The 15,495-nt window shown below is 36.5% G+C and overlaps 2 protein-coding genes across 2 annotated transcripts; one reads left to right on the forward strand and one right to left on the reverse strand.

Moving 5' to 3' along the window:
* Positions 1 to 113: 113 nt before the first annotated feature.
* On the forward strand, positions 114 to 7,536 carry LOC132257058 (uncharacterized). The gene is made up of 3 exons (XM_059753760.1): positions 114 to 2,308; positions 5,709 to 6,113; positions 7,187 to 7,536. The coding sequence occupies exons 1-3, from the start codon at positions 2,027 to 2,029 to the stop codon at positions 7,523 to 7,525; spliced, it is 1,026 nt and encodes a 341-aa protein (XP_059609743.1). The 5' UTR covers positions 114 to 2,026; the 3' UTR covers positions 7,526 to 7,536.
* A 1,596-nt stretch (positions 7,537 to 9,132) lies between these two features.
* On the reverse strand, positions 9,133 to 13,902 carry LOC132257056 (latrophilin Cirl). Its single transcript, XM_059753757.1, has 7 exons — positions 13,610 to 13,902; positions 13,126 to 13,554; positions 12,159 to 12,538; positions 10,762 to 11,323; positions 10,524 to 10,698; positions 9,346 to 10,395; positions 9,133 to 9,218 (listed from the first exon to the last, which is right to left on the reverse strand). Exons 1-6 carry the CDS (start codon positions 13,689 to 13,691, stop codon positions 9,873 to 9,875), a joined length of 2,151 nt encoding a protein of 716 aa, XP_059609740.1. The 5' UTR covers positions 13,692 to 13,902; the 3' UTR covers positions 9,133 to 9,218; positions 9,346 to 9,872.
* Between the last annotated feature and the right edge of the window lie 1,593 nt (positions 13,903 to 15,495).

A 15,495-nucleotide genomic window follows, 5' to 3' on the forward strand; every position in this document is an offset into this window, starting at 1 on the left:
TAACAGAGAAATAATGAGAGCATTTCACAAATTTAATAAAAAAAATTAATATCCCATATATAAGAGGGAAACATTTGACAGATTATACGTAATATTAAGTAACTTACATTTACTCGCTTCTTTCAGAAAAAAATCATACAAAACAGTCAATACATTATGTAAATCAACACATATAATTTAGTACTGTTCTATTAACCTTCCCACTTTATTATTAAGTGAATAATCATCATTTATGTTAAAACATTAATTAATTGTACATTTTATCATTTTATAAAAAGTTTAGATAAAAGAGGAAAATGAAGAAAAAATCACTAATATAATACAAAAATATTATGTTTTTTAATCCATTTCCTGACAACAATTTTTCATGCAAAATGACTTACGTTTAGTGAAGAAAACAGTAGCAGTCTAGATTAACACTTTATATCGTCATATTTTTATTGAGTTCAGAATTGAGTTATTACATCAATATGTTGGTGAAAATCAAAATGGTACCAGTTCTCCACAATTAAGTAATCAATTTGAATATATCACTGTGTTGACGTCATGAAATGAGTAATCCAGGCTGTACTTTTTTCAATTTGTCATTCGTTTGTTTCTTCTTTCTGCCCTCAACTTCATAAATCTATAATTCAGAAATATGTTTAAATACTTAAAAATTCACTTACTCATCTATTAATTACCCAATAATTATAATGTTCGGAAACTGTATTGCTTTGGATCTCATAAAATATGTAAAAAAAAAATCAGTAGAATTGGAGAAGGAGTCAAATTGATAAAACCTTAGACTTCGATGAAGGTCGCTAGATGGTCACTACTATCGCGAACTACCTGTCTTATTGTGAGTATTAAACGCCATTTTTGTATATGGTCAGACACGTATATCATTAACTAGTTTGGATTTATTTGGCACTCAATGACGTCAGTTACGCAATCGTGATCCAAATCAAGGAAACAGAGTAATATATTTGAAAAGCTACAATTTTGGTGATGGCGTTATATTTTGCTGAATAATGGCTCTGCTGAAAATTTCCATAAAAAATGGTCTAATATATTAAATTCCTGACAGCCTAATTTACAAGATAAAATATCTCTGTGCAATGCAATCACTTTTAGTCTGCAATATGTTTTCTACTAAGAATTACTTTCTCTTAAAACACAACAACTGCGTATTCTTTTTTCGGTATGCTTAGAAACAAGGGCTCGGCTGCTCATGAATATTAAAGCGTATACTTAGAGTTTTTTGGTTTTTAGTACTTTACGGCCACAGGCATTTTTGCCCAAATGGCCAGTATACTTACAGTTACTAAGAAAAACTTTGAAATTTGTTCTTTTATTTTTTGTTATTTACTCTTTTGTCGGTGCAATTATATATATATATATATTATTTTGGTAAATTTGTAAAAGAGGATATTCAAAGATTTTCCCACTATAGCTATAATTTTCAATTTCAATTTATTTAAAGTGGGAAAATCTTTGAATATCCTCTTTTACAAATTTACCGAAATAAGATGACCAAGAAACAAAAATCGTAGTAAGAAGAGAAAAAAGTTATTTAAGTTTGGTTTCTTCCTGACATCATAAGGGAAACTTCTCTCCACGGCGCTTCCGGGATATCAGTCTTTATGGCACTTCATCAGGTCGGTTCTAACCCCCCACTTTGCGTATGGAGCAGAGCTCTTTCTTTGCTGCCTACAGCGCCTTCTTAGGGCAGTTGTATGTTGCGTTTAATAATTGTGTATGTGTAATTTTAGCACATAATTGTGCTAAATAGACTTCCTTAAATAAATAGGAAAGCATATCAATTCAGAGTGTATATTGATAGTAATGGTAAGAATTTTTTGAAATATCACAGCAGTGAAGTCAATCGCTTTTGAATTGTCTTTCAACTATCTTCACACATTAAGCGATTGACAACGTCATACGTTTTATCGCAATATTTTAGTCATTTCCTAATCTCAAGAGCTGTTCTACCAGTGTAGAAATTTTACTCACATGTTTTTAAATCAATAATTGTTTATATATTATGAAAAAATTGTGCCGCCAAGTGTCCATAGAATCACCAGGCGCCGTAGTAAAAGATTGTGTGTTCAGTTTCACAGTTCCCGTGCCAGATACACCAATTGGTGGTGTTCGAGTGCGTGTTGTATGCGCCGGCGCTTGTTATGTATCTCGACGTTCCCTGTCTTCTTGTGATGATAGTGTAAGTTTGGCGCATCCGGGAGTTCGTGACAGTGCATTATTTGCTGGATTTGAAGTAGCTGGTGTAGTGACTGATGTAGCGGAAGGTGTTGAAAAGGCACCATCCGTAAGTTGACAAAAATACTTGTTCAAATACAGTATAGTATAAAATAATCTGATGGCTAAAAATAATAATATTGATTCCTACACAAGCGGTACTTTTTTTTTACAATCCTCTTAAAACAGTCTTTAAACAGATAAGTTTTCTTTAAACAGCATTTGTTAATTTAAAAAATACCAGAAGATATTTCGAATTCCCGTAAAAAGCTTATGTTGAAATGTTAGTAAGTTCTTCTCACTTATCGATGGAAATTGCGTATAATTTCCTAACTTGAATACAATTTTACGAGAAAAATATTACTGATATATACATGAATAGTAAAAATTCCTTTATATTCGTATATGTATTCGTTGCCCCCTTAGCATTAGCACAATCTCCCATAAGAAATATATTGGGAGTCCGTGGCACATGGCGCTGTCGTCGATTCGTGGTGGGCGAAATGTGAAACATGCCAACTGCTGTAAATTGGCAGATTCACAACTTGCAAACAAATCTCAATATCATAATGAAATCCAAATGTAAACAAGCCTAGCTTAAATTATATGATTTGGTATGAATCCTAAAGTCTCCCGAAAGCATTCCGTCTCGGCATCAAGTGGGAATATTTGTACAAATTGACTGGAAAATGTGACGTTCCACTGGAAATTGAGTTTACACCTCAGCTTTTTCTCGGGTTCGCGCAGAGTTTTGACTGCCCGCTATCAAGCTAGGCATAATTAGACAGCTTGTTTGATTGATTATCAACGAAGATCACTTGAGTAAATCCTAGATTACGATTGGAAAGAAATCAGCATTTCAAGAAAATATTGCGATGATTGCGAGTGACATTTTGTGGAAATCGCGAACGCGCCAGTAGACAAGTCGCAATATAATTACTTGTAATTTTTCTTCTACATAATATATTTTCGAAATCCGTAAAATATATATTAAAATCATTCTCCTGACTCTTCTCCCAGTGCTTACGGAGACCTTTAATCATATCATTACCACTTATTCGTTTCCGGATACTTGGAAGCTTGCTTTAGTCATTCCAATCCCGAAAACCTCTAATTCCACTACACCTTCTGACTTCAGACCAATAATTCTCCTTTCGACTCTATCCAAGGCTTTTGAAACCCTACTTCACTCACAAATCTCTTGTCATTTACTCTCTCATAATTTACTTCCCGACCATCAGTCTGACTTCCGAAGTCATAGAACTTCTTCGGCTCTACTGAAGGTTAATCATGACATTGTTTTCGCACTTGATCGCAATTCCTTTGTTGTCTTGGTCTTACTTGATTTTACAAAGGCATTTGATAGTCTCCACCACGACCTCTTTTGCTACAAACTTTTCAAACGCTTTAAATTTTCTTCAGCAATTGCCTTGATATATTCTTACTTCTACGATCGTTCCAAAATTGTTAAATTTGGAGACAAAACGTCCTCCCTATCTACCCTGGGAAAAGGCATTGACCAGGGATCTATTCTTGGTCCTTTGCTCTTCTCCATGTTCATTAATGATCTGCCCTCTGTCCTGCGTGGTTGCTCGTATCATCTGTACGTGGACGACCTCCAGATTTACGTAGAAGGTGATCCTACAAATTCTTCCTGTGCTTTCAACCTTCTGAATGATAACCTCTCCCGAATCGAGAACTGGGCCTCTTCCAATGGGCTTCGCCTAAATGTTAAAAAATTGCAGGCAATTATCTTCTCAAAAAGGAGTGCTAACTTTCCTTATTTGGTGAAGTTATCCCTTATGCTGATCAGGTTAAAAACCTCGGTATTGTCTATAATTCGACTCTATCCTGGTCTGATCATGCTTCCTCCCTTTGCCGTAAGGTCAATTATTCTCTATATGTCCTCAGACGCTATCGGGATATCACACCTTATGATACTCGGCTGCTTCTCGCACGAGCGCTAATTATGCCATTCTTTTCTTATGGAGCAGAGCTTTTCTTTCTGGAGGATAGTGACACAATCCATCGGTTAACTGTAGCATTCAACAATTGTGTCAGGTATGTCTGCGGACTGGGTCCCCGCGATCACATTCCTGCCCACTGGGATGTATTGTTGGGCTGCAGCCTGCCTTCCTTTCTGCAGATGCGAGCCCCGATTTTCTTAGATCGTCTTTCCATCAGCGGCTGCCCTGGATATCTGGCTTCGCTCTTGACGAGGGGAGGCTCGACCAGGCTCCAGGGACTTCTTGTTCCTCGAGCTGAGCATGAGACTTTTTTCCGTACCCTCTTTGTCCGGGGGGTTTCGCTTTATAATGCCCTCCTGCGTGAGGCGCGCGAGACCGTGGGTGGCATCAGGCGGTTTTTTTCCGGCTGTTCAGAGAGATCAGAGACTCATCCTGAATCATAGCTTATTGTTTTAAGTCTCATTTCTTTTTCTTTTTCCTTCACTTATCTTGTACTATTGTTTTTACTCTTTGTTTGTCGATTCTTTGTCTCTTTTTTTCTTCTTTAATTAGAAAATTGTAAGAGGGTTAGACCCTAAATTTTGATCGAATATTAAAAAATTATTATCATATATTATTGTGAAGTAATACATGTTCAAACTTGCTCATTTTCTGCCTAATTGGCGATTTAAACACCGTATTTGAACAATTTTCACTCGAAAACAAGAGAAACAAAGCTTACACGTGTTGAAAAGCTGAAATTATTGGATTTTTGTGTAAAATAGTTAATTAAATATCTATACGCGGAAACAAATTTGGAACGCGATATCAAATATAATTTTGACGGTTTCTCTTGCTCACTAGCACCTTTTGGCAGGAGTAAAGAGAAGCAGACACAATGTTTGTGCCACGGGAATTGAGCTAATACTGGGGGTTAGTATTCCGGTTGTCATCCTGATTACAAATATTTACATTAGAAAATTTCACCCGACAAGAAATGTTATATGTCCTCAAATGTTAATATGTGAAGCCATTAGGGTAATAATTTACTATTCATATTTTACCATCTTAATTTTAAAATAAAAAACAGTACAGCCTTTTTTCTTTATTTGCTTCTATTTTTATATCGACGTTTCGGAGGAACTTTGCCTCCCTCTTCAGGAATATAGAAAATTTTGGGTGATTCTGTTCGTTTGGGATTTTACTAGTTGGCGCACTCCAACACTCTTGTCATCATTTTCTTATTTTTATGATAGTTCTTTTCAATTAAACCTACTTTAAAGAATCAGTTTGTGCTTGTTATCAGTAATTCGGTTACAATGTGTAGATTATTACAATTTTTTATTGCAAATCTACGTTTAGAAAAACATGTTTAGAAGGCTAGACTAAAAATGTAAATGTGGTGTAACCTAAGTTTTTTTTACGATTGATGAGGAAGTCCAAAGAAGTACAAGTTCGAGAATATAGTAAATAATAAAATTTCGTATTTGAAATTTTTATATGAAAAAGTTTCATATTTTTCAGATCGGCGAAAGATGCTGCATTTATCCTTTTGCAGGATGTCCCCGTGGCTATGCAGAGTTTGTGGCAGTTCCAGATCCTGCCTACGTTGTTCCAATTCCTGCTACAATACCATTAAGTTTAGCCGCAATGTTGCCAAGTGGAGGCTTGCGTGCTTTTAATACCATCACAATCGCACAACGTCATCATAAAGCCGCTAAAGTACTTGTAGTGGGTACAGGCGGTTTAGCTTTATGGACAGTTCGTGTAGCTAAATGTATTGCACCCGAGCTAACGCTTACGGTAGCAAGTTTACGAGATGAAGGACTTCAGCTAGCTGCTTCCTCTGGTGTAACAGTGGTGCAATGGGACGAGGATCTTTATGAACGCTATCTAATTGAGCGTACAGTGGACGCTTGTGAGGGTGAGGTTAGTATATTAATTTACGGAAATATTCAATTTAATTTATTATCATGGCTAAATTTGGAACCAAACCTCTTACAAATTCACCGAAAATAAATGAAAAACAAAAAAGGCAAGCTAAGAACGACAGATTAATGAGAGTTAGCAGCAGAGAACGACAAATACAAAGAGAGAGAGAGAGAGAGAGATAAAACGGGATATACAGTGTGAGAATGTAACTTAATGAGAGTAATCAGCCTGCAAGAAATTTGTGGTGCCCCTAATGGTCTTGCATGTCTCGCGTGGGAGGGCATTATTATTAAGCGCTCGGACCAACAGGAGTCTAGTGCCAATGGGTGTGAAATATTGGAGGCGCCGCAACGTTCGCAAAGTGAGAAAGATCTTTTTCTGCAGATCTCGAAGGCATAATCAGGCCAAGCCAAGGAGTTGTTGAAAATGACACCCAAGTTCTTGACTCGATCAGAGAAGGGAATTACTTCATCCAAGAGATAAAGCGGAGATGGAATAGGGCGTCTACTAGGCGTATGAACGATTAGGGTATGCGACTTTTTCGGGTTTAGAGCAAGGCTATTGTCAGATGCCCACTGAGTGACCCGGTGAAGAAAACAAGGGGTGGCTAATGTGGATTTTGAATGCCACAGCATCTTGCATCTCGAATGCATCGTGATGCACGGAGATACAAATGCTACACATTTTGTAAAAATTTATAAGTGCATCTCGCCATTTCCGATGCATTTTGGTTGCATCTTGGACCAAGTGACACTGCATCTCCGACATTAGCCACCCCTTGATTCGGAATTAATCATGAGCTGGCAGCGCCATGAAAATACACCCTGATCAAGTTCCGAACGAAGTGAGATATTTTATTGAATTGCGTTCACTGTCGTTAAAATGTTGATTCCAGCCACCAGAGAAAAACGACAAAAAAATCCCTTCATTGACTTTATGTTAAGACATCAAGGACGTATCCTCAGTCGGGAGAATAATATAAAAATAATAGAATCTGTTGCCTTTACTTTCCTCTCATTGGATACCCAAGCCAGAAACCATATATATGCTAACAATTATTATATTTACAGGTCGATGTGGTAATTGATTACGGGACGACATCTCGTAGTCTTCACAGGTCACTTCAGTGTTTGGCCGCAGGTGGTATGGTGTTGCTCAGCGATGAAGTAGCAGAGCGTCTCATTCCCAAGTTTTCCGCCAAAGCACGTGAAAAACAACAAAGCATTGAAGCTGTGGAGATAGGTAGTGTCGAACAACTGCGTCATCTTGTGGATCTCGTAGCTACTGAACGCCTGAAGCCGCCCCCACATACAGTCTTTTCCATTGACGAGGCGAGCGAGGTTGTAAGTCGTCTCAGCAATTCTGACATTCCCGGACGTGCTATCTTGCGTTTTCACGATGTTGACTAAGTTACACACTAAGTTAAACATAATTAAATGTCATGTTTCCATATATTGCTCAAACTATCAAACCAACTAGGGTTAATTAATATATTAATAAACAGTTGTTTTCTCAAAGAAAAAGGGGGATTATTAAAAAATTATACAACCCTGCAAAATGGAACAAAAGTTATTGCTTTTTGATGATTATTGGACATTTCAGCACCTATTGCAACTTCCCGCAACTTCCAGAGAGGCAAAAAAGTGTCTTTTTTCGGGTCTTTAAAAAATCATATAAAACACCCAGCGAGTGGCAAAAATGTGACCCTCTAGAGTAATTTTGGTAATCTTGGCATGTTCCAGGGAGTTGTAGCCAATGAAACAACCTTTCTAAATCTGTGCCACTTTTAGTGATCGGCTAAGGAATTGGAGAGATTTTGGCCCTTCTTTGTGGCTAATCTCAAAAAACAAAAAAATTATTTCCTCCACAACTCGAACCAATTACAAACTTTCCTATACGGGATTTTACTTTAGGCCCAATGGGTGCTCAAATGTCCAAAAATAATCAAAAATCATTGTTAGACTGTGCTATTTATAAAAAAATTATTTGGATTTCAAAGATACGAAACAGGATATAATACATAAAGTGTGTATACAGTCAACCTACCATACGCTTTGCTTTGCGTTCTTTCAGTTCATTTTTTGTGTTCTTCTAACTCTTCGTTTTGTCTTGTTTTCAAATAAACAAAAAAAGAAAGAAAACAGAGAAGTCTGTAACGACACATAATATGATATAAGAAAAATACAAGAAAAAATGTAGATAGTAAGTAATATACAATAGTTTCGGTGGCCGTGCGGTCTAAGTGTCTACATGCTATCCCCACGCCGAATAGCGTGAATTAGATTTCGGCGCCTGCAAATTCGTCAGTCCTCTAACCTGCATCCCTTCCACTCACAATTTTAATAATACAAGTTAATAATATTTCAAGCTTAGAGAAAACAGAAAACAAACGAAACACAAATTATACACAAACCAATAAACAGACAAAAGTTGTAAATCACGTTACAAAGGGGATGAAAACAGAGCAGAAAACAACTATTGCTGAATGTGTATCGAGAAAACTGTGAAAAACACAACTCTCATCAGTTTGGTAGTAAAAATCATGAATGACGAAAAAAAAACAATAATAAAAAATAAACAAAGAATACTTCTAAAAAGGTCTTTTCTCATCATGTTACCACATCTGATGACCGTAGAGAAACCATTAACTACCAAGGTTGACTACATAGTCCATTTACGAAAGTGTTTAAAAAAAACCATGTAAATAACTTTAGATCTATCATGTGTCATTTATTGAAAAACCATGTCCTACCATCATTGTGGAAAGGATTTCTCTTTCACTCAAGGTACAATTTTTCACGGGCATTTAATTTATGTTCACTAAATGGATGAAAATGTCTCATACTCGACGCTACTATTAGCGTATATTATCATAATAAATCATCACAATTTGCCACACTCTTATTATAAAAATACCGTTGGTGAGATTTGTAGGAGTCCATTACTATTGAAATTGCACAGGATCTGTAATTATTTTTTTTCAGCTTTAAAGCACTTAGTTCTTTAAATATTTTACCTTCAGATAAATCGGGCCATTTTCATGGAAAATCATTTGCCCGGGTCACGCTCCTATAAAACACTCGTGTTTTCCATCGTGGAAATCTATAAGAAAAAAAAACAGATTTTGATTCTTTAAATATATGATTTCATGCACTTTCTTTCACTGATATTGACGAGATGCGGCGCGCAAACGATTGGAAACTACGGTCTCGGAGCATTAACAACTCACCTTCTACATTTCTGCCGCGTCTCCATCCGCTAAACTCTGCCATGTCCACCTTCATGGACGACTGAAAGGGGGCAATATTGTAGGTCATATCCTCGACGGGAAAGCGGTCGTTATATTAATTTGAAACGGCTTTGAAACAAATCACCCAAGATATCATAGTTCCCAATTTTTTGTTCGCCGCAACATCCATTAAAATTCACCAAAAATTATATGAGTGAAAGCCAAGTGACAGGAGAACAAAAAGAAAAATGAACAATAATAAAATATGCTCATTCAGCCTTTCTTTCGCTCACGTTACAAGTTGGGTAATTTTCATTTTTCGTTTCGCATACATAAACTACAGTGGATAGGAAGACGATCCTAATATTATATCATAATAAATAAATAATTTATAGGCATTAAGGAAAAAATATATTCCACATGCACATCTATACAGATTGTGAAGAGAGACAGGACGGGGCCAGATCTGCACCAGTATCACAGCTGTTGTATGCTCATTACAACATATAAAAATTAGATTAAGTGAGTCATACAGATACATCATCCATGTTTAATGACTCAAGATTATTTCTAATTACATTTACTACTCTAGGACGCGTGTGATGATGGTGCAGATGATGATGCAGATGATGATGATGATGATGAACGTTATTGAAATTGGCTAGGAGCGTAAAAGCGGCAAGAGTGGAATTGGGAAGTGGAGTCAATAGTCTAGATTGCGTTTCAGAGGTTGATGGAGTGGTTTGAAAAGATGGTGGTGGAATGTAAGGTTGTCTCTGTGCCCCAATTGACTGGCTCTGTTCGCTTACCTTGAGAAATTGCCCATTGTACAGCTTAAATATGGCTAATGCTATTACTACAAACAATATACACAATGATATGCTGATGTAGATCATTATGAGAACATTTCGGTTCAGATGAGTTGTCACATTTGTCGTCAGTGGTGCCACTCTATCCATTAGAATAGCGAAATTCGTAAGATGATTGCACGAACACATCGTATGGGTGGTATTTGTCATCTCCACGTGACAACCGTCTTCAGACCATGCACTGTGAAAAAGAAGACATAAAATACTGATAAGCGAACACGACAATTGTTTCTCGAAATTTTCGAGTCCTCAAGTAAGTGAAATTCTTGTATTTGTATTCATTTTCTAATGATTTTATTATGTACTTACTGATCGATATAACTCCAAAACACACAAGTCGGTTGTGAAACATTCTCCGTTTGCAGGTGTTGGAATGTAAGTCTTATAGGCTGTGACAATTGAATGTGTCGACCTTTGCCCAGGCTTGCTGATATCACTTTACTATTTAATACGCGATCTTTTGTTACACCAATACTTTGATTACCTGAAATGTGATAAATTTATGTGTCCTTAAACCGCTATAATTCTTAATGTCACAAAGTCAAACCTATTTGTAATGATAATTGGTGTAAATAATCTGTAGCTGGTGGCTTGAGGATGTTTTCAAGTCTATCAAATGCCACAAATACAATTCTCACTAGGCCTCCTTCACTATTATCAATGAGAGACGCTCGTGGAAGTTCTATAGTGTCACGACTCACTGTCCACTGCTCATGCGAGAAATCAGGAAATATTTCGGCTGTGGCAATATTACGCGTTTCAAGTACACGAATACTCAGTAAAATGTTTTTCACCCGTTGCACAACACTTTGCTCACGGATTATGGTGTCTGCCAGAAGAAAAGCATTTTCCTCTAGGCCTGTTAGCAACGAAGTTGCAACACGCATTTGATCTTCATGACTTAAGTCAAGCCATGACATAGCTTGTGTAGCGTCTAACAAATTTCCTGCTGTGCGTACAACACTGTGAAGTAGTTCATAGACTATCGCTTCACGCTGCTTTTGATCAGGAAACGTCTCTATGTCATATGCCATTTTGTTCGACATTGACTGAATAATTTTTGTGGTGACTAACATATCACCACCGTAAAGTGTTTTACTGCTGGTCACCTGCAAATACCGATAATTAAAAAATGTTATATAAATAAGCACATACTTCTTCGAATTCTTGTACAAGTAGATAACATAAAATATACTTTTGTGTGGGCATATCAAACATGTTTTATATGCTACTGATACACGACAAAAAGCCAGGAGTGTTTTAAGTTTTGCTTACATCTGATAATGCATTTAGAGATTCTCTTTCTCTGTGCCATCTCTGAGAATGCCTTCCGAGATGATGAATTTTCAATTTATTCTACTTTCCTATACTTTTCTAATTATTTTCTCTGCACCCAAAATTTCATTATAAAAAACTCTTTCCGGGTGTTTTTCACAGAGCGGCAATATATCGTTACCGAATAGAGATAAAAACTTACCCAGCTTTATGCTGTGTATATTTATGTACACGTTTAACAGATTTTTGTGAGAAGTTATTAGTATGATTCCATAATTAGGAATAATAGACGAATTGTACTAATTGTGTAATATTTTGGATAATGCCTTGAGAAGGATTATGTCAAGTAGCTCGAAAATTGACAAGCTGAAATATCCAAAGAAATAGAATAAATGAGGAAAAAGAAGTAAAATCGGGGGGATTGGAGACAGGAAAGCGCGCGAGTTTCCACCTTATAAAAATATTATTAAGTTCGATTTATTTTAATGTTATTATGTAAACAGCAATTTAAACGAAAAACCATTCCATGCAATACAAATAATACAATACTCATTACCAAATCATACAAGGTTAGACTACGATTGAATGCAAAGCGTTTTTTTTTTCAAGTTAAGTATACTTTATATTATAACCGATACATTTAATTACTATTCTGTAATTTAACCTCACCTGTGATAAGTCATTAGCGATGGAAATGATTGAAGAGTCATGCATATTGACACGAATTTCAAGATTATTGAGCCAAAGGCTACGACATTGAGCCAAATCGGGCGTTGATGGTTGCCACATGGGCAATTCCGTGTCATTCAAAACGCACCGCCATTTTGCAATTCCTGTAGCTCCACCTGGACATGATTGTACGTTTACATCACCAGCTCGAGTCACATTCCAGAACATATTACGTGTCGTGGTAGGACCACACCAAACATCTCTGCTCTCCTCCGGTAATGCAGATTGCATTACACGATTTATACTTCCTACGGTTGGGGGTACTTCAGGTGTAGGTGTTTCCATGGGAGGGTCTGTTGATTCTGTCGTAGAATCGGTGACTATAACAAAATACAAAAATATATGTTTATATTTAGTCACTCTCAAAATTAAGTATTGTATGTTGCTTTACTCAAAATAATCTCTGAACCTCAACCCTAATGATCATGCTAGAAATTTCCTGATTGCCAGAACCAGTAGAAAACTCAATAAACAAAGAGTAATTGACTATGCCAATGTATAAAAAATTGTGAAGATTGGTCCATCTGTTGAGTTTCTCACAGGACAGACCCCAACTATGCTATTCAAATTTGCTATAAGAAAAAATACATTCAGCCTTTTTTACCACGCATTCACTTTAGTCTCCCTCCTAACATATAAGATATCATCATATGTTTTCATTATATACCTAAAACAGCAATAAGTGTAAAATTGTCACCGAAATTCCATAAATTCTTCAAATTTTTAAATAAAAACTTAGAAAGTCAGCAAATCAAAATTTTTGTTCTTGATTTGTGCTTAAAAATTTAGATTGTGATGAACAGCAACTTGCAAAAGTTAATTCTTGACCTATGGGTTTGCTTACTATATAGTGAATTTCATTGATTCAGAATTTAAAATGTTTTGCAAGAATTCGTAAGGATTTTACCAAAGAGACTCGTGACAGCTGTTAGAGGCGGCTCAGTTGTAGAACGCATTGTCGGAGAACTCCATACACTGGGCGGTGATGTGATTAGCCATGGTGGTGGTGAGCGACCAGTGGTCGTGGGCGTCTGTGTTGCCGATATGCACTGGTAATGAGCTTCCAAATACTTATGTGTACCAGCGCATGGATCACCGAAAAGTGATGTACTTGCTAGGACGCTACATTTATGCTTTAGAGCACACTTTGTGTGCAGCACGCGCAAACTTTTAGGTGACATGCAGTTCACGCTCCATTCCACGTTACCATGATCGTTGCAAATTGTTATAGAGAACCGACCGTAGTTAGCCCGAATTAAATTAATCACATTGCCCGGATCACACTCGAGCGTGAGTGTTTTGCCTTCACATGCATACGCTGTCTCGTACTTGGAGCCTGTAGGTTGATGAAATTTTAGCAACGATAAATATTTTTGATTATGAGAACTGACCAGCGGCCAGCGAGATGGCGGGGATTATAATAATGGCCATCCAAAGGCGCATGAGGCGTTCCGCCACTGACTTCTGCTGCATGGCTTCACCTGAAGTGCATTGCAACACTGCACCGTCTTAACATCTATCACAACTAGGGTTGGACAATATGTCACTCACGCAGGTCAGTAAAAGAACGGACTTGCTATTATGCATTGTGGAAAACATAGACAGCTGAACTTCTAGTTCAAAATGAACTAAACTGTGGTAAGAATTGCAGAGACGCCATGTTGTGCAAGAAAGTCACTCACCTTCACTGACCTGTTTCACAACATCGCAAAACGTAATGTCACCGCTTAAAACGCCGTCAAAATACCCAATAATCACATAATCGGTGCATATATCTTGTCATATGATTTTCTTATGACGCAGTATATAACGAATCCTCATATATTATTTAAATCGCTTATCCAATATGAATAATAGTTGAATAGTTGAATGACTGTAAGTTCTTCCAGATATCGATACGTATAATGCGCAATTTCCTTATTTTCACACCATTTTAAATGTTTTGTTTTCATTTTTTTTGGATTGAAAATTACGTAAAGACGGTTATTGAATCATTGTTTAAGCAGAAGAGGAACGTGTTTTAACATGTGTAACTTCATGAAAAAATACATATCTTATACATTTCAACAATATATGATGTGGGAAAAGAATTAAATATAAAACATTACAACTTTCTTTTAAGCATTATGCGATCTCCACCTAAAGTCAACCGAAATATTTCCTTTCCACACTAATCTCATTACAATCACGAGCTGAACATTTTACGCACCTGGCTCAGTTCATAGCCAGTTAGCTTTATTTTTTTAATCTAACAATAGTATGTATTTAACAATTTTGTGCCCAGTAAATTAGAATAGATATATTTAAATAGAAATTAGATATATTAACAAATAACTTTCCACCACTCGGTCGACTCAGTTTTTCGATCTCGTCCGACACTATTCTGGAGTCGTTCAAAAGTCTTCAAGGCTCCAATTGTCAATTGGGCTGTTTACATCGACGCAACGAATTTCAGGATTTTTCATTCAATGAGGCAGTTTATATTGCGCCGACTTCAAATTTTGAGCCTGCTCAATTTGTCCGTGTTGTTCTCCTAATTATTTTTAAAGCTCGCATCAGAATTTAAACCGACACGATATAAATAAGCTCTATCTCGTATTCATTTGAATTCCGATTAATTAAGCCTGTGTATATCAACGAAACAAAAAACCGTAATTTTATGAGCAATCTCGGATACAAATCCGAGACAACTATTGCACTCTGTTATAACAGGAAGACGTCGTTATTGTAAGAATTCACCACATTGAATACCAGAGATCAATAAGAAAATGGAATACAATTAATCATATTGGATTTAGTAGCCTGAGAAGAAAAAAAAAACAATATATTTCAACTCAATAGTGCCGATGGTTTAGTGCCTGTATTTTGATCCAATACCGTTGGAAATCGTCGAAGTTTATAGTGTCCACAAGACGAATCAGTACAAAGGTAAATATTTTATTTATTATTATTTATTTGTAATTGATGCCCCTGTTTACAGAATAAACAATACTAGAGGCTATATGCACCCAGTAGGTTGATTTTACACTTAAAATAAGTACAAAAGTTGCAGGGGTGTACACGGTGGCAATGAGGAAAAAATCTAGATACTGGCTCTATACATACTACATTATGTGAAATTGTTTGATTCATCGAACTCATCATTTCATGCCAGCTCTTTTAGGCGGTCGCTTATTAATTGTGATCTTAAATCTGAATTATTGAATATAAAGTTATTGTAGAGCATTGTGGTAGTCTGAGGCCTCGAGTTCCATACTTAGTGGTATTCGGCTTACAG

The sequence above is a fragment of the Phlebotomus argentipes genome, unplaced genomic scaffold (assembly GCF_947086385.1).
Source record: "Phlebotomus argentipes unplaced genomic scaffold, Phlebotomus argentipes genome assembly contig_75, whole genome shotgun sequence".
NCBI lineage: Eukaryota > Metazoa > Arthropoda > Insecta > Diptera > Psychodidae > Phlebotomus > Phlebotomus argentipes.

Coding starts and splice junctions, on each gene's coding strand:
- LOC132257058 (XM_059753760.1), top strand. CDS start 2,027: ATGAAAAAATTGTGCCGCCAAGTGTCCATAGAATCACCAGGCGCCGTA. Junction 2,309..5,708: donor GTGTTGAAAAGGCACCATCC/GTAAGTTGACAA, acceptor CATATTTTTCAG/ATCGGCGAAAGATGCTGCAT. Junction 6,114..7,186: donor TGGACGCTTGTGAGGGTGAG/GTTAGTATATTA, acceptor TTATATTTACAG/GTCGATGTGGTAATTGATTA.
- LOC132257056 (XM_059753757.1), bottom strand. CDS start 13,691: ATGCAGCAGAAGTCAGTGGCGGAACGCCTCATGCGCCTTTGGATGGCC. Junction 12,539..13,125: donor AGCTGTCACGAGTCTCTTTG/GTAAAATCCTTA, acceptor ATTTTGTTATAG/TCACCGATTCTACGACAGAA. Junction 10,396..10,523: donor TTTTGGAGTTATATCGATCA/GTAAGTACATAA, acceptor TCTTTTTCACAG/TGCATGGTCTGAAGACGGTT.